This window comes from Protobothrops mucrosquamatus, unplaced genomic scaffold (genome assembly GCF_001527695.2).
Source record: "Protobothrops mucrosquamatus isolate PMUCROS unplaced genomic scaffold, P.Mucros_1.0 scaffold1303, whole genome shotgun sequence".
Classification (NCBI taxonomy): Eukaryota; Metazoa; Chordata; class Lepidosauria; order Squamata; family Viperidae; genus Protobothrops; species Protobothrops mucrosquamatus.
In genome coordinates, this window is record NW_015387504.1 from 114,688 (window position 1) to 133,784 (window position 19,097).

At 36.5% G+C, this 19,097-nt stretch overlaps 1 protein-coding gene across 1 annotated transcript in view; it reads left to right on the top strand.

The window, feature by feature from the left end:
* Positions 1 to 522: 522 nt before the first annotated feature.
* Positions 523 to 19,097, top strand: part of BOC (BOC cell adhesion associated, oncogene regulated) — a 31,849-nt gene continuing 13,274 nt past the window's right edge. Inside the window, exons 1-7 of the mRNA XM_015821321.1 lie at positions 523 to 681; positions 1,508 to 1,786; positions 11,633 to 11,779; positions 12,946 to 13,089; positions 14,682 to 14,975; positions 15,924 to 16,196; positions 16,763 to 17,061. Coding sequence (XP_015676807.1) covers positions 597 to 681; positions 1,508 to 1,786; positions 11,633 to 11,779; positions 12,946 to 13,089; positions 14,682 to 14,975; positions 15,924 to 16,196; positions 16,763 to 17,061 — 1,521 coding nt within the window. The 5' untranslated portion in view covers positions 523 to 596. The remainder of the gene's footprint in view (positions 682 to 1,507; positions 1,787 to 11,632; positions 11,780 to 12,945; positions 13,090 to 14,681; positions 14,976 to 15,923; positions 16,197 to 16,762; positions 17,062 to 19,097) is intronic.

Sequence of the window (19,097 nt, forward strand, 5' to 3'; positions counted from 1 at the left end):
TTTAAATTTTTAATCAATGACTTCAGTGAGAGATATGCAGTTGTTTGTACTGAAATGGAAAAGGTACAAAAAAAATTTGACTTATGTGTAATTATCTATCCGTCCGTCCGTCCGTCCGTCCGTCCGTCCGTCCATCCATCCATCCATCCATCCATCCATCCATCTATCCATCTATCTATCTATCTATCTATCTATCTATCTATCTATCTATCTATCTATCTATCTATCTACACAGAGAGAGGTATGTATACACACACACACCCAGAGAGAGAGAAGTGTGTATATACACACACACATTGTATATATAATGATTGGATTTGGTTATTGATTCTATCATTGTTAACTATTGTTTTCTTCCATTGTATTCCAAATCATATTTCAAATTGGCAGTGCATTTGGAAGGGCTCTGGAAGACCACATACAATTTGTCACCAACAATACAATTCTCCTATATTTTATTTAATATATTGTTTTATTTTATCTCTTCCTTTGTTATTCAGGTTGATCCATGAAGTTGAATTTCTGTTATTAAGTGCTCTGTGATAGCTTATGGGAACTCCGGTTGGTATTTTCTGGTCCATATTCCTCTGCGTGGGATGACAATGATACCAGAGGGGAAAAGACTAATTACTGTTATTGTGTGTTTGCTTTTGACATCTGCTAACTGCATTACGAATTTGGGTGAGTGATTGTTTCCTCTACTTTTTATCTATGTAGCTGGTGCATTTTCATGTCCTTGATTTTATTTGCAATTTTAAAGAACCATGGTTTTATGTTTTGATATTTATGAGATTCTACCATGGCTTACAGTCTTTTCCTTAGTTATAGTTTTTATGAACTTCCAGTAAGTTGACTACTATGCCTACATATGATTAATTTGTTTACATTCAGTAATCACTGAATGAGCTCCTGGGTGAGCAACCAAACACATTTATCTAATTCAAAAGTACTATTAATCTGATTGTTAAATGGGATGACAAAATAACAAGAGATTATTGTCTGCTTATAACTTTTCTGGGGCATATGAATATCATTATTTAAAAACAGGATACTAGACCAAGGTTTTTGTATAATACATATTTACTTTTATAACCTCTGTTACTCCAGGTTTGCTTAACTTAACATGGAAGCAAATGTTATTATTGTGGAGCAACGTGTTTTCTCCCTTCCCAAAGATTTAGAGTGGACACACATGCAAAGTTGATTAGCTAAGGACAGGGCGATACACCAAACAACGGAGCAGGAGATAGCTGAACATGCCATTATTCACTTGCAGAGACATTCAGCATCACAGTCTTATTTAGCTTAAGGTCATATATATCTGAAAGTTTAGTATTTCAGTAGATACCTTCACATTTTCTTGCCAAGAAATAAGTAGCTCTTGAATACCATAAAGACTTAAACTTATAACTTATTGCATAAGGGAGTCAAATAGCTAAGTATTTAAAGTGGAAGTAGCTGATCTTCCACGAGGATTTATGAAGACTTTGCCTGTCTTCCTTTGCAGGTGATTCTCTTCATGTCTCTGTCCAACCTGATTCTATTGTCCAAAAGCATGGTGGCATGGTGACTCTGGGATGTGTAGTTGAGCCTTTGGGAATAAATGTTACTTGGAGACTGAATGGAAAGGAGCTGCTTCAATCAGATGATGTTCTAGGAATCCATATTGATCAAAGATTGCTCACCATTGCTGCCTTAAACAATCACACAGTGGGTCGATACCAGTGCATAGCCAGCATGTCTGAAGGTGTTGTTGCCAGTGTTCCTGCCACGGTAACATTAGCCAGTAAGTAGCTTTGGTTTTGTTTTTTCTCTCTCCAACTATATCATTTTGAACATAGTTACATTGTTCAAGTTAGATGAAATAGGCATGTCTTGTACAGAGAGGAGGCATTTAAATATTGTCCTTCGACTGGATTGATATCCATGTCAGAATGTGGCCTTTGTCAAAAGATGCTTATCAGTTTGGCCTCAATAATCATTTTAGTGTAAACAGCAATATAACAATGATAATGTTAATCTGTAGGAGGAGGATGGATTCAGGTTAAATATTAGGGGGGGGGGGAAATCTTCCAACCTGGCAATTCCTATACTGAGCATGGTGTTGGATTTGATAGCCTAAATGGCCTCTTCCAATTTTAAGATTTACCTGTGATGAAAAAGGCATAATAAAGTTTAGCTCATATCAACACTTCCAAATTAGGATGTGCCTCCTATTTAGTAAATTATGTACAATCAAATTGGGTTATGGACATTGTTCAAAGGTCAAGAATTCTGAGGAACAGATCTGTAGGGTAAATGCTATTATCTGCATTAGTGAATTTACAGACTCTTCACGTAGTCTGTTTCAGAAATAACTCTTTAGGGTAACAGAAGAAAAAAATGGGAGTACAGAAAGAAAATTTGTTTTAAAAAGTTTGAAGGAGATATGTTTGTAAAATGGGGCCTGGTTTTGTTGCACTGCCAAAAAAATATTGGCTTGCTATCAAAATATTAATCAGAAATGAAATGTTTAGGCTGGACTGGGATAGAAAAGGAGAAACACAATAAGAGTGAAAGATCAACTATAAAGCTCTGTGGGAGAGGCCCACTATTGGACTGAAGCCTTTGGGGGATTTGGACTGAGCTCTGCAGCCAGATTAAGTTTCGGAGGACATGGTTCCCATTTAAGAAAAATGTAGAAAGTGCTGCTTGCTCTGCCTCTTACTACAGTTGTTTTGCTTGTGGGGTTCCCTAGCGGTCACTTTTAAAAATAATAATAATGGAAAAATAGTAATTGATTAGCCTACCTGCCTATGGCTTTTATTCCCTTCTATTTGTGAAGCTCCTCTGAGATACTTGTAACAGGAGTTTTTGTTTTCTACAAAAAAAGTCATATTTATCCAAAATATTGAGAAGTATTTCATTCATGAATCTGGAGTAGACATGCTGCAATTAACCCATTAACCCATTAAACATTGCCACATCTGGTATCAAAGACAGTTATGTATTCATGGCAGAGGCGTAGCGTGGGGGGTGCAGGGGGGGCCGGCCGCACCGGGCGCAACATCTGGGGGGGGGCGCTCGCACTCGCAGCTCTCTGCCCCTGCCTGGCTCACTCACTCTCTCTGCAGTGCTGGCTGTGCGAATCCGATCCGAGCCTCCAGGTCGCCGACGCCGCCCACTGTGGAGGGGGGCGCAAATTACTTGCCCCGGGTGCTGACAACCCACGCTACGCCACTGATTCATGGCACTCAGTCATTCTAATTAAATTGTGTGCACCTCTCAATGCCTGTCTTTTGAAGGTGCTCCAGTAGGATAACGAGGAAAGCTGCAAATGGTGCTCATGACATCTTTGAAATGAAAAATAATTTCTTCCTTGCTCTCACTATATACCTAAATTATGGGCTTGCAGCCAGTCAATGCCCAGCACAATGGAACCATCTAAAGAAGCTGTAAAATAGAGAGGCAAGAATTTTGTGTGATCATTTATTGTGAGTTTCAGAGGTGTTGTGTGTTGCAAAAAAAAAAAAAAAGACTATCTTGGTGCACTTGCCTGAAAATAATTTCCACAAGCATTGGTGTCTCTAATTACTATGTAGGCAGTTTAAACAACTGCACTTTGTCTTGTCTATGAAATTGGCATGCACCCAAATCTACAAGAGCTAAGACTGGTCTCTGAAAACCAGAAATTGAATTAAGAGTAACAAAGATAATAAAATATACCTGCCTGATGTCGGTTAATTGTCTGAGCACACTTTTGCTGAGGTCTTGGGAGGGAGCTGTGAAGTTTCCCAAAAGTAGACTTTGAAGTTATTTAGGCATTTGCTTGTTATGTAGCCTGAAGGTCCACACATACAGCAATTTGTAGCTCTCAGAGGTCTGAATTTCAGTGGTGCAAGTCTTATCTAAGTGCCCTGGGGCTCCACAGTAGAAAATGAACTTAGTTCTCTTCTCTGATGTTCACAGGAATCTTATTCTGCTCCTATTTGCTTGGGTTCTCTGATGCGGTCATCTAAGGAGACTTTGTGGGTGGCAGGGGTGGCCTTAACTTTTCCAATTGTCCACTGATCAACATATAATATTGGAAAAGTTCTTCCAAATGTTCTAGTATGCCTTGTTTCATTAATTCATCTCTCAGTTCAACAGCAAAGGCTCAAAACTGGTCAGTCACAGCAAGATCCCACATCTCTGGCATACTACTGAAAATCCAGTATGTACTAACAAATATCTTTGGCTCTTTGTTTCAGCTTTCCAAATTTTTCACTTTACCATTGCTCTCCTAATCATATCCCAAAATACAGTTTTGCATGAAGTTATTATAATAATCCAATAACTAACTGATCATTGCCCTCAGTGAGCAGCACATTTGCCTGCCCCTTCTCTCATGAAACTCAGAACAAGTCATCCTAGAGCAATCTTTAAGAAATTTTGCTAGTTGATTTGCTATAGATAATTCATATTGAGAAATTGATCCTGAGCTTATATTCTGTCAAATAATATAAATCCTTCTATTCCCCAGTTAGTTAGAACCAGAGAAGCTTCTTGGATGAGAAGTGAAACATTTTCAAAGGAAAAAACCAAGAAAGTCCAGTTGTCTTTTGAAAAAAGCACCTTTGGGACAACCATGACCTGGATGATCAAGAATCTCCATCTACAGAAAGCTGCTAGAATTTCCCTTTGCCTCCTCTTAGACCACACTGAATTAAAATTTCTTTTTAATCTCTTTCTTGCATTTAGTTTTTTCTTAAGGCTGAGATTTTGTTTCCCATCTCTTGTAGGTGTTAATAGCTTTGCATTCCTTTACTATCTCTAGACTACTTTCTCTCTATTGTATCCCTTCCCATTGCCTAATATTTAGGACTATGGCTAGTTAAACTCTAACAAGGAACGAGCTGCATAGAGATGTAGCGTTGCATTCAGTGTGGCATAGAGTGTAAACCATGGAAGTATTCACAGTTAAGTCTCAATATTTTTCAGTCTTTGGCCAAAATGAAATGAAAGAAGGCTTTCAAACTGTACAAGCTATAGCTGTGAATTTATGTGAATCCTTCAGTGATTTTTGGAGATCTTTCTCCAGGTGTCCTTGCTGAGGTCCCTCAAACAATACAGATAGCACCTATGCTACTAACTTACTGTCATGATCTTCATTTTCATTTCAATTTTTTAAAATAAGGTAGGTTTGGAATTTTAAATACCTGCTTTATACTGAACTTGTGACTTTTATATGAGGGAAATAGGCAGTTAAGAAATTTGATATAAAACTCCCTATTTATGACCCTATAGGGTATCTAAACAAATAAATAAATAAATAAAATACTAGGATTTCTATTAAATTATTCTTCGATAGCTTAATTTAATAGTTTCTATTAAGCTATTCAAATTCTATGAATAGTTTCCTAATTGCTCAAATTCTGATACTTGTTATATTCAAAATAGGATAAATATTTCTTTAAAAAATATATGAAGTTTCTTCAGTAATAATCCTTTTACTCAAGATGAATTTTATTATCTTTGGTTAACTAGCATAAGAGTAGTTAGAACTTTGTAGTTCAAACTACATAGAATTTTGGGTAACTAGTATAAACTCCATTTTAAATATTTGTTGAAAGCTATTGTATCTCAAAACTCCCTGAAATTAATACAAGTTCAGGCAAGATATATTTGGGAAACCTTCAGTGAATTCAATAAATATATAATTGACATTTTTATCAATGCCCTTAAAACAAGCCAGTTCCAGTGTAAGTAAGAAGAGCTGATTCTGAAGACAGTATATACCATTTTGATTCATGCCAAGGGGACATTCCACTGTATTGGTATGGTTTGAAAACATTGGTAACTGTCTTAAAATATTGATAAAATATTTCAGTTGTAATTACCTATCATCTCCTGTCATTATTTCTGTGCACAGTTATAACAGGATAGTGCAGTTCTACATCCTGATGCTCAGATTCGAAGGAATCCCCTCAAAACAATATTCAACTCATTTTATTTTCTTTCACAAAATACCAATGAGCAGTGACCCCTACTCAAGATATCTTTGGGGACCTATGTGTATTTGCAGCTGTCTTTTCAATGACCACAAAATGCCTCATTCTTCACTTTGTTTCTGCCGGGGCCTCTAATCTAATCAGTCCCTGATGCAGGTTTGGCTCCATATTGAAAAGCCATTTTCATACCTAAAATTGTTCTAAATATAATTATAATGAGAGATGAAAATTAAAACAAAGGTGTGTTATTCTTATCAAGTAGATGCTTTGATAAATCGAGTATTTCCAGTGTAGAATAAAGAAGTGCATATGCAAGATGAAGAGATATATATGAAATAATTGTGGTTCTATAAGTTTTTTTAACTTGGTATATAAGTGTGAATACAAGAAAAATGATGTACTCTGATAAAATTCAGTTTTGAGACGATCCTTCAGCAAAACAGGACAAAAATATCAATGGAAATCTAAAAGAAATATGCAAATATTAGATTGGCTTCAATCATAGTTTTTTATGGTATATCAAGATAATGGTCACCTACAATTCTTATATTCAGAGACTGGTCTTTGTGTCACCTCAGCTAGTCTACAAAAATTATAGAATCAAAGGTGTTGTACAAGAACTCTTAGGCCAAAACAGCAGTGGAAGGTTTAGAAAGATGTAATAGGAAGCTTCAAGCTTCCTCTTTCAATAGTATTATGATTTCTTACAGGTATATATCCTATGCTTAAAGGCCATTTCAGCCAGAGATTTACATATGTGAATACCATCAAAAATTAAGACAAATTATTTTTATTTCTTTATTTATTAAATTTATATGCTGCCCATCTCACTATTAAGTAACTCTTGATAGTGTTTAAAGTTTAATGGAAGCAACGCAGAAAGTCCCCTATACTGTTTAAATGCTGTTTAGATGGTGGTTATAGTGGAATGTCTTATATCCTGCACTTCAAATTTTTCTCATTTATCATTCTTGTTAACTTTATTTTACAAAATGACCTTTTATATTGTGATATATTTAAAAATCTGGTGACTTTATAGTGCATTTTAAAAACAGTTCACTCAATCTAGTTTATTAATCTTATAAAATGGCTGTCATTAGAAAATTTCCTATTCACAAAAAGCTGCCGTGATAGACAAAGTCACAAAATTTATCAGAAGAAAAGTGGACAAGATTGCTAGCTGTCACCCAGTTTTTCTCCTCGGAATGATCTCTATTATCCACGCTGCTAAAACACTTCTGAACAAACAATTGGGCTGCAGTGCTCATCATTTGTATTTTTAAAAGTGATGGTTGAGCTTCGTTAAAGCTCAGAACAATCTCTTTAACTAAACATTATCTTAGAGGCTGATACTTTGCAGCACTGCATATTTCTTTTTTAATTAAAAAAGGCTTTTTAGAATAAACAAAGACTAAAGTTGAGGGCATTAATGCATACTATATTGTGGATTCTTGTTTGGGCTCTGTGTAATATTGTAGTATTTCATTGGGTCATTCTAAATGTTCTTTACCTGAAACAGATGAAGGCATCTATTGGCAAGTGACATTTCTTATTAACAGATAGTAGAAATTGCAGGCAGGTGCATCATCTACCATTCAAGTTTCACATGTGTGGTGGAAAACTGGGTTCTGTTAAAAAAAAAGTTTTTTCTAGTTCAGCATGGGTTTACATTTTACTTTCGAAGATATACGGTAGCTGGAAGTTAGCAGAACAGGTAGATCAGACTGCATATCTAGGATTCTATCAAGCTTTGGACACCACATGTTAACTGGAACAGGATTAAAGAAGGGCAGTGAGGATAACCAATGGATTATAAGCTAAGTCATATGAGAAAAGATTGAAGAAACAAACATTTTGTTTGGCCACAAGATGCCAAAGGAGAGCAAATAACAATATATCTGTGATGAGGTCATGAATAAAGTAGGTAATCACAGTGTTCATGTGTTTGTTACGGATGTTGCTAAGGAGAAGGATATGATACATACTTCAGATACCAGAAATGATGTGATGTATATTTTCCCTGATCCCAGAAGTCACAAAATAATGAATTTCAGTTATAGGAAGGCTGATTCCAATTAAGTGATGAGAAACATTTCCAAATAATGAACAGCATCAAATTGTAGAACCAATTACCCAGATAGGGAGTAGGTTTGATTTTACTGAAGGTGTGCAGGTAATCGCTAGACAGCTATCTGTTGTGAATGTTTTAATTTGGATTCCTGCGTGGGGCAAGAGATTGGACTCAGTGACCTAATTGGTTCTTTCCACTTCTGTAATTTAAAGGCTTCTTCATGTGTTGCTTCTTCTTGAAAAGAACTTTACCTTTAAAATTATTAATCTGTGATTGTTTCCAGATGGTATCCTTTGGGACAGAAATTATGCAAAGATTCCCTTTATCTCCTCTAGGGTCTTTTTGTATGCTTAATTGTGGTTAGCTAGATCAGAGGTTCCCAACCTATGAGCCATGCCCACTACCGGGCCATAGCCTCTTGACCGCTAGGCTGCGTGAGTAGCTGGGCAGTGCACGTGCGTGTGCACGTGCTCACCCCCTTATCCCACCATTGCTGCAAGTGTGTGGGCAGTGGCAGCGCCACTAGTATTGCCCAGATGGCAGTGCCACAAGTGGTAGATGGCCCACGGCATGATCCTTGTGTGGGGGCAGTGGTGCAATCCTCATGCCAGGGGCGGCATCGCTGCAGGCTGCGGTATGAGCCTCGGGCGGGGGCGGCATCACTGCAGGCTGCGGTACGAGCCTCAGGCGGGGGCGGCATCTCTGCAGGCCGCAGTGCGAGCCATGGGCGGGGTGGCGGTGCGAGAGTCACGCCCGGGCAGCATCGTTGCAAGCCACGGCACGAGCCTCAAGCAGGGGTTTCTGGTACGAGTCTTGCACCTGGGGCAGCATTGCTGCGGGCTGCAGTGCGATCCTCGTGCTGGTGGTAGCATCGCTACGAGTCTGGAGGCGGTGGTGCCACAAGCCGCACACAGGCGCCGCTGTTGCTGAGACCCTCGCATGCATGCTTGCAGCCCCATTTAGGTGGTGTGCATGCTTGCAGCCTGTTTGTATGTGCACACACACATGTGGCCACATTCACGTTTGCACATGCGTGTGTAAGGTGCCTGCCCCTCCCTCTCCCACCAGGTCACCAAAACAAAAAGGTTGGAGACCCCTTAGCTAGATATCTTCCTATGGACCCTTGCAATCTTCAAAAAAATCTCTATTGTACTAAGGAGCTATTTGGAAGGGGAAAGGAGAACAAAGACATCATTACCTTCCAGGAGCTATTTTACACTTTTAAATTATTTTATTATTGTGAAACTATTATTTTCTCTTTCTAGACCCACAGCTGTCTTCTAATTGGAAAAATGTAATTTTTCTTCTGTATAGAAAGTTTTCAAATTGTATTGCAAAACTCTGGAACTGTTCTCTTTTCTCATGGATTCAAATACTTAAAAAGAAAACAAATTGGTTTTTTTTCTTACTTTTTTGCCAGTAATTCTGAAGCCTTCACAATAGTTGTAGGGTTCAACTATTGCTGTGATGAATTTGGACCACCAGGATGGACTTTTTTTTTTTATTCCAGCTCACATGTTGTTGATCGGAGAAATGTGTGCTGTGAGCAGCCAAACTCTAATCTTTACTTTTTTACTATCTACTCTTATCCTTCTTTAAAATTTTATGGCATGAAAAGAGGGAAATGAGAGAATAATTCCAGCACCCTTCTCTTCCGAAACATAATTTTCACATTAGGAGGAATGGAAACTTTTGTAGAGATCTTGCAAGAGAAGAATTAACTTTAATCTATCTGCAGTATCCCATGGAAACAGCTCTCCCTCATAAATTTGAATTTAAAGGATTAATTATTTTAACTGAAGTTTACCTGTAACATCTTCTTTTGTTTTGCATTTATTAATTATTTTCAGTTCTATAATGCCAAGACATTCTTAAAGTATTAAACATGTTTGCCGCAAATCATTTTTATGTCTTTGTTAAGCCTTTCCCCTCCCTCTTTCCTTGAATCCAGGCACTAGCATTGAAATAGTCTCCTGACAGCTAATACGTTTTGCATTTTGGAAGGCTTTTTGCTATACTGCCAAGGGAGCTGTTTTTTATTTTAAAATGTTTTTGAAGCAATCTTGCTTTAATTAGCCTGTTTGAGAAATTTCATGTCACTTTTCCATGAGCGTGGGTGGGAGAACCTTGGAGCCAGATCTGTCTTTTACTGTTGGAGAGCTGATATAAATCCCAGAGAATGAAAACAAATTTTTCCATTCTCCCATTCTGCCAATAGAGACTTGGCTATAATTCCTACTTTGCAGTCTCTTCTGGTTTCTGCTGTCCAAACTCCCTAAATACTTGCCTTGAGCTAGTCCAACTTGCGATAGTAACACCTTATTATTTTTCTAAGGCATATGAAGGGAGTATAACTCAGTGTTATAAAATTTCCAAGCTAATGGGCCAGATTCTCCAGCTACAAAAACAAGGGGAAATTATGGATTTTTAAATTGTTTAATTTTGGGAAGGAATTTTTTTGATTTCAGAACATGTCACGGAGATAAGAAGTTGTGATTTAGAAATGGTAACTTAAATAATATTGGGTGAATTTTATTTTCACAGTGATAAAGTAAGGAAACAACTGGTACGATGTTTCTTTTCAGAGTAACTAATATTGAAATATAAAGTGTCTCACTCAGGTTTTGAAGTGAGTAATCCTATGATTTCAATTTAGAACATGGAGAAACAGTCAAGTTCTGTTTATAGCATGTTTCTCAAACTTTTTGAACTCAGATTCTCCTCTCCTAAATATATAACTAGCATATGGTAACTTTCAACAGAAAAATTATCATTTAATCTTCAAATTAATGTTCAGTATGCATAAGCCCTACAGCTGCAGGCAAAGATCTGGGAAATTATGTAGAACTGAAACATTCCAAACAGACTTCAGATGGCCAGTACAAGAAATATTTGGCCCTCACATAGGAATAGCATTTGTTTTTGAGCTCTTGGTTTTATTAATATTTAGTTAAGTGTTGTTACCAGACATAACCAATGTGGGCTAGTGAGATGTTTAAGATCCTACTGACTTACTGCATTGGAGCATATAGTCACTGTTGTCATGATTTATAACACAGGTTTGTCTTTATCTTCAAACATTTCAGGTGCCAGATTTTATGAAACATCTTACCCTAAGTGCAAAACCTTATATTTTCAATATTTGAAGCTGTATGTCTACGAAGATAGACATAAAGCTTTTGATTTGAAGCTTTAGCTCAAAATGCTTTAAAATATATGAAATATCCTATTTTGCACAAACAAAAAATTTCATTTCACCAAATTATATGCCTGGAACATTTCAAAATGCTTTGCATATTCTATTTTATCAATTCTTAGAAGAAGAAAGCGTTCTACTAAAGTTTTGTAAATTAAAAAATGTACCAGTCAAGATCATTAAGGCATAATAACTACTTAATATATATATCACTTCATTTTGCTGTCTCCAAAAATATGTAATATTTTAGAAAATTGGTTCCAAATGGAAGTCTTTAAGTTGAAGTGAATTTGCCTTTTAAAGAATGGCCCAGTGCAATAATAGCCATAATATTCATTTGTCCTACTTTTAGAACTCCTTGTTGTTTCTTCTAAAATTTTACTGTAATTTTAATAGATCTCAAAGACTTTAAATATGATGGTCAGCATGTAATAGAAGTTGATGAGGGGAATACAGCTGTGATTGCTTGTGACCTTCCTGAAAGCCATCCAAAAGCCCAGGTTCGCTACAGTGTGAAGCAAGAATGGTTGGAGGCCTCTAGAGGTGAGCTATGATTGATGGTGGAAGAAGAAGCAACTAAATTAATCATGCTTATTTTATCCTACTTCAGCCCTGGCAACTTGCAAATAAGTGGATTTCAGTCTTCAAAATTCTAATCTAAGCAGTGACATGCTGGCTATGGAATTCTGGAAGTTTATGCATTTGAAGGCATCCAAATTAGGGAAGATAGTTTTTTTTTTTTCTAATCAATTTCAACATCTCTCTATGTTTTCTTGTTTATCTTTGCGGTTGTTCTTTGGTTTAAAAAGATACTCTACACAAGACTCCATGGCTATATGCACATTTCTGTCTATTACCCAGTAGAAATTTCATAATTGTATTGTTATCTTCTATCACATTCACATGATGTTAAACATAGTATGTAAAAAGTAGACTTGACTGTCAGAAAGTTTTAGGAACAAGTGGATCATACTACACTTATGTCTGATGTCAAGGGAAAGTATAAGGAATCTTAGAGACGTTAGATGGTGATTGTTTATAGAGTCATTTTTAAGCCAAGCTTTGCTTCATTCCACCAATCCACAACAGATATATCAGGTAACAGGATGGAATATTTTGGTTTGAAATAAGTGTATATGAAAATATTGAAGTTGGGAATTTGACAGCTATTCTAATTGCTTCTTGGCTGAACTGCACAAATATATACAGACAGGCAGATGCAAGGGCTGGTAGAAGATCAATATAATTCCAATTAAAAATGTATTTAGTACCCTGTTTTTCAAAAAAAGGTCACAAAGTATCTTAAATTTGCAAGTAGTTGCACATTACATGTACATTAGATAAACCTTCTGAATTTTATGGAGTTCAAGACTTTAGGAAGTTTCTGTGCATTTTCCCCCTTTTTCTTTTCCTTTTAGTTGACTTTGAGGCAAAAGTTATACACTACCACAATAGTGTGAGAACTGTTCCACTATGGTTCATTTTAATTTGAGATAGACTGCAGTGTTCCAGTTCTAAGCCATATTTTTCCATTTCTTGTTTTCTGAGATTTTCAAGTTAATAGATAATTCAAACAACTTAATTTTTGCTGCAAATTGCAGCAAACTCAGCCAAAAGATTTCATTTTCTATCCTTACCATGGTAGAAATAGAAGTAGAAATGCTTCTTTTTTCAGAAAATGGTTCTGAATGATATCTTTATCTTAATAGACAACTACTTGATCATGCCATCTGGGAATCTTCAGATAGTGAATGCCAGCCAGGATGATGAAGGAACTTACAAATGTGCAGCCTACAATCCTGTCACCCAGGAAGTAAAAACATCTGTGTCTAGTGAGAAACTCCGTGTGAGACGTAAGACATTATTTCTGAATATTTGGGTTCCTTGGCTCAAAACTGTTGAATAATGGGATCTCTAGTCTGTAGAGGTTCCAGTAACATTCAGTGTAGGCTGTCTTGCTTTGTGCACCTTCTTTTTTTATCTCATGTTCACATGTTTTTTTGTGTGAGTCTATTGCATTTAGTATGACTGTTTCTAAAGATTGCATTTTATTTTTGTAAATATTTCTCTGAGTTACAGTCATTTCTCTCCCTTTCTGTTGTTTCTTGTAGTATCACATGTTGTCTCAAGAGACCTCTTATGTTTTACAAACCCTTCCTGCTTTTTACTGTGCATGGTCAAAATACTGGATGGTCAAAATATAGTTCCCATATCCTTAGGAAAAAGAAACTATAAAGATGCTTCTGCAATTTTTAGCAAATATTCCTAGGCTAGTCATTGCCAGAAAAAGTAACTAACAGAAGCTGTCCTATCTTCTAAATCGTTTGCTTGCAGAAGTAAAACTAGATAAAGAGAACCCAGTTAAACAAATGAGTCAAAACATACTTGTTCATTTTGAGGAAAATGATCCCAAACTATATCTTTGTGTGTGGCAAAAGTATGTGAACCTCTAGGACTATCAGTTCATTTGAAGGGAAAATTAGAGTCAGATGTTTCAAACAATGGGATGATAATATGGTGTGAATGTGGAAGTCCTGCCTTATTTAAATAACAGAACTCTAAATATTCACTATCAAAGTCTGATCTTCACAACACAGGTATGTTGGAAGTGTGGTGTAACTTCAGCAAAGGAGATTTCTGAGGACATATAATAAGCAGTTGTTGATGTGCACTATGTTGGAAAAGGTTATAAAATTATTTGAACTCCACCAATCCATTGTTAGGCATATTGTGTACAAATGGAGGCAATTCAGCACAATTGCTACCCTTCCAGGGGTTCACCAACCACACCACATCAACCACACATACCAACCACACCAAGAGTAAGGCACTAAGTTTCATCTAGGCAAGGTGCTAGGTTTCAAACCACCAGGATAATGTCTAAAGAAATAAAGATCTCTCTTGTGTTCATGTGTTCGGTCTCCCCCATTAGGAGAACAATGAACAAGAATGGTATGCATGGCAGGGCTGCAAGGAGGAAACCATTACTCTTCAAAAAGAACATGGTTGTCTGTCTATAGTTTGCATAGTTTGTTCTGTGGATGGAGGAGACAAAATATATTTTTTTTGTCTCAATTAAATCAAAACCATTGTTTGGCAAAAGGCAAATACTCTACTCCATCTGTGAAGCATGGTGGCAGCAGTATCATGTTTGGGCCTGCTTTGCTGCCCCTGGACCAGGACGACTTGCCATCAGTGATAGAACTATGAATTCTGAATTGTACCTGCCAATTCTAAAGGAAAATGTCAGGTTAGAGGTTGATTCTTTTTGGTAACTTGCAAAAAAAGTACAAGTTTTAGATCTTTAGTGATAAAAGTTTTAAAGACAAAGATGCTGAAACTTTATAATTTTGTTTAGTATGTTTTTAATGGACAACCATTTATTTTGGCCAGTCCTGTTTTATAATTACTTTGCTTTGCTTTATCTGATTTCTTTTTGCATTAGGCTCAACAGCTGAGGTTGCTCGCATAATTTATCCCACAGAGGCCCAGACCATCATAATCACCAAGGGCCAAAGCCTCATCCTTGAATGTGTGGCTAGTGGGATTCCACCTCCACGTGTTACTTGGACTAAGGATGGCTCCAGTATCTCTGGCTACAATAAAACTAGGTTCCTTCTTAGCAATCTTCTGATAGACGCAATCAGTGAGGAAGACTCAGGGACATACAGCTGTATGGCTGACAATGGAGTGAGGAAAGCTGCAGCAAGTGTCATTCTCTACAATGTTCAAGTATTTGGTGCGGAGAGTTGTAATTTCTTTTCTATTTTTGTTCTATTAATGGTTGTATGGATTGTATATTTATATATTTCAGACAAAAGCTCTTCATTTATAATGCATTAATTTGGATTTCTGTACAGAGCAGAGCATTGGACAGAATATCCTCTCCAAAATCTGAGATTCTGGCCTTGATTAGGCAGAATTCAACTTCATTGGTCACTAATTATAGTGACCAATTTCTAGTTCTAATTTCTCAGTTGTTGGCTGGAGGGGATTAAAGTGAGAAGGAAGTGTTTCTCTGGTATCACTCCTTCATTCCCTTGATTTCCTAATATAAAGCCATCCCTATTTCTTGAGAAGCACTAACTTGTAAAATGCACAAATATGCAAATATAGGCTTAACTATGTGGGCTATTGTCTGAAATCACTTGTTATTACTGAATAAATGTAATAGATCTAATACAGTTTAAGCAATCATGGCAGATAAACAGTGCCATGTCTATTTAAAAAATATAGCTATCCAAGCATAAATACTCTTGTACTTAGTTAAAATTCTGAATCAAAACTAGACATATGTGCTAGACATATCTGAACAATTTTTGAAGCTGTGTACCTGAATACATTTGCTGAATACATTTACAGCTTCACTCACTATTGAGCATTAGAGACTACTGCAAACTAGATAGATAGACAGATATATTTTATATATGTGTATATGTGTGTATACATGCATGCATGCATACATACATACATACATACATACATACACACACACTAGGTCCTTCTATTATAAACACAGGATTATGATGACAACTATAAGTAAAGGTAAAACTATTTCTCTTTGTGTACAATTTTGCCAGCATCATAGCCACAAACGTCACAGAGATTACAGAGAGTCTGTTTCAGAGATAGCCATTCTTTCACCATTCTCCAAGTGACTGGCAGTATAATTGTATCTCCTTTGCAGAACCTCCAGAGGTTAGTATGGAACTATCCCAGGAGATCATCACTTGGGGACAAAGTGCAAAGTTTACCTGCAGAGTTCGAGGGAATCCGCAGCCTTCAGTGGTCTGGTTGCGCAATGCAGTTCCCCTCTTTTCCAGCCATCGAATGCAACTCTCTCGTAAGGCTCTTCGTCTTTCTAGTGTAGGGCCTGAGGATGAAGGAATATACCAGTGCATGGCAGAAAATGAAGTTGGCAGTGCACAAGCTATGATACAGTTGAGAGTTTCCCAACCAGGTAAGTCTTTAGTGAAGTTAAGGTAACAGAATAATCATCATTGAGATCTGTCTCTCCTTGTAAGACTAAGGGGGGGCATAATAGTTTTCCAATACTTGGCCTGTCATAGGGAAGATAGTGTGGTTTGGGGAAGGACAAAAGGGAAGGACAAAAGCCAGTGGGTAGAAATTTTCCAGAGAGAGTTCCAAAATAGAAACACTGTGGGCGCTGTTAGAGAGTAAAACAGCCTGTATCTTGGAGTTGTGGGTCCTCATCACTGGAATTTTTCAAACAAAGATTTGACCATTTGTCTAGGACAATTTGAAATCTCCAATTTCCCTTTCCGTCCTTTGATTCTTTGTTTTTTCAATGTTAAGCTCCTTACTGTTTCCATTCCTGATTTTGATCAATACCAAATTAAGGAGAAATATTTTAATGCCTGCTGAAGATTCATGTGATATTGAAGTTTCATTCTTCTTGATTGTTGGGACTGATAAGATGTCCATTGTAAAAATTTTGTTGGATTTGCCAAAATGTCTGTTTTCCAAGTGCTAAACATGGCCATTGTCTTCCCTCTTCTATTCCAGAAATAAGTCAGATGTCACAACAGGGACCTGCTGGAGATTCAGCACAATCTGCCACCTCATCTACTAGGTTTACCAATAGTGAAAAAATGCTAAAAGAAAAAGCTGTTCTTTTGAAATCAAAACCTACAGTACCAACAGCATCTGTCCAGTGTACCTCAAAAGAACTGGTTTCTCCAGCTGAGGCCCCAGTCATACTTAGCTCTCCTCGGACTACTAAAACTGATGGCTATGAATTGTTGTGGCGACCACGGCATGATAATAAAACACCTATCCTCTACTATATTGTAAAGTATCGCAAGGTTTGCATATTTTTATTATTATTATTTGTTATATGTATTAACAGCCATATCTGGCTGTATTAACAGCCATATCAATTCACAGTTTCCATGGAAAGTACCATATATTTTATATTTTTTGCCTGCTTATGTAGAATCAGCCTTTTCTTCCTTTTATAATGGACACAATTCTTGTCCTGTGCACTAGTGCTAAAGGTTGTGGACAGGAGGGGGAACATTGTCAATATTAACATAAGGAAACACCATGGGGATAGTTTACAATTATGGAAATGAAGCTGGAAATTAGCAGAGAAGAAATCTGAAGTGTTGGAAAGAGGCTGTTGATGAACAAGATAAATATCTACACTCGTAGTTACCAACTTTGAGCATATATATGTTTTAGCTGTGATATTTGCATTTCTTTTTACTTTTCATATCATTATTCTTAAACTCTTAATTAACACTTTATTTCTTAACAAAAAGAGATAAAATGAAAATTACTATTGGAATTTTTGGGAGCAAAACATTTAAAATTAATACACTGCTTTTACATTGTATTTATTCTTCTCAGGGAGGCAGACTGCAGGCCTCAACCACACACCAAGGAGTAATTTGCACTCATTCTTTGCTTACAGTTTGTTATTTCTTTCTTGTTCTGCTGATTAGAGCAGTGTTTTTCAAGAGCTTCTTTATAATTCTTAGGTCAGAAGAAGTCACTGTTGGCCTTTATACTTAGCAGTAATATGATTTTAGTACAGGATAAAATGTTGATTGGAAATATTTGTATAGTAAAGGCCTTTTTACATGGAGTGAGAGAGTTCTTCCTTTTAACTCCCACCACTTATTTGACCAGAAATATGATGCCTTGAAGTAAGATTTCCATGTAACAGAGAAACTGGTTATAGCAACTCTGTAATAGGCATGACTTCTTCAGAGCTCCTGTCTTCACTTGAAACAGGGTTTGATATCACAGTTTAGGGAGAATTCAAGAATGCTATCAAAATAATATGGACTGCTTTGTCATCATTTAATGAATGATCACATTGTAAAACTTGTTAAGCTTGTGTAGCTTGGTATGCAAAGTTAATACTTTTAGACATTGATTTGTATCAAAACAGCTTGAACTCCCATTTATATGTGTTCACAGCACACATTTTTTACTAAAATGTAGATGCCATGAACAGAGTTTTTCCATGTTTCCTTTTTCTCCACAAATATAACAGTATTTTTTAAACAATTAGTGCTTGGATTTTATATATTCTATTTAAGTTCATGGGGAATACATCATGCACAATTTGGTATAAATTTTCAAGTTTAGTATCCTGAATTTTAAAATATAGTTTATATAGCAAACAATTACATTAATTAAATGTAATTTTATATGTGTTTAGTTTTTGTTACAAATGTGACCATAAGCTGCTGAGCTTCAAATAATTTAATATCACTAATTTTTTCCACACTATCAGAAGCAAACAGACCAAATTAAAGCAGAAGTCCATAAAATTAATGTACTGTAAGACAAATAAATATGGTGTATTATAAGCTGTCAGTGATCTACAAAAATGAGAAAAAAAGAGAAGTCAATATTATTTGTGCTAGTGAAACTTTTCTAAATGTGTTTAAACTTTCTGAGCTCTTTTTTCTTATATAGCTTTCATACACAAAAAGGAGAGATGCAAATAAAGAGAACAAACATAAAGAATACAGGTAGTCCTCACTTAGTGACTGCAATTGAACTGGCAACTCAGTCATCAAGTGAACAATCGCTAAGTGAAAAATCACATATCTGTGACCATGCTTGCAATTTTACTCCAGCTTTCCTTTGCTTAACAGCATTGGAAGGATAGTTTTGGCCTTTCTGGGGAACCAGACAGGAAACACAACTATATGAGCTCCATCTACTTTATTGTAAGGTTACATCAACCGAATCTTGCAAGGCTGAAAGTACAAAGATGCTTTTTCAAAAGGCAACTGGATTTTCTTTGTTTTGCTTGAAGACGTTTTGCTTCTCATCCAAGAAGCTTCTTCAGTTCTGACAGTTCTGAGTCCAGTTTTGAAAA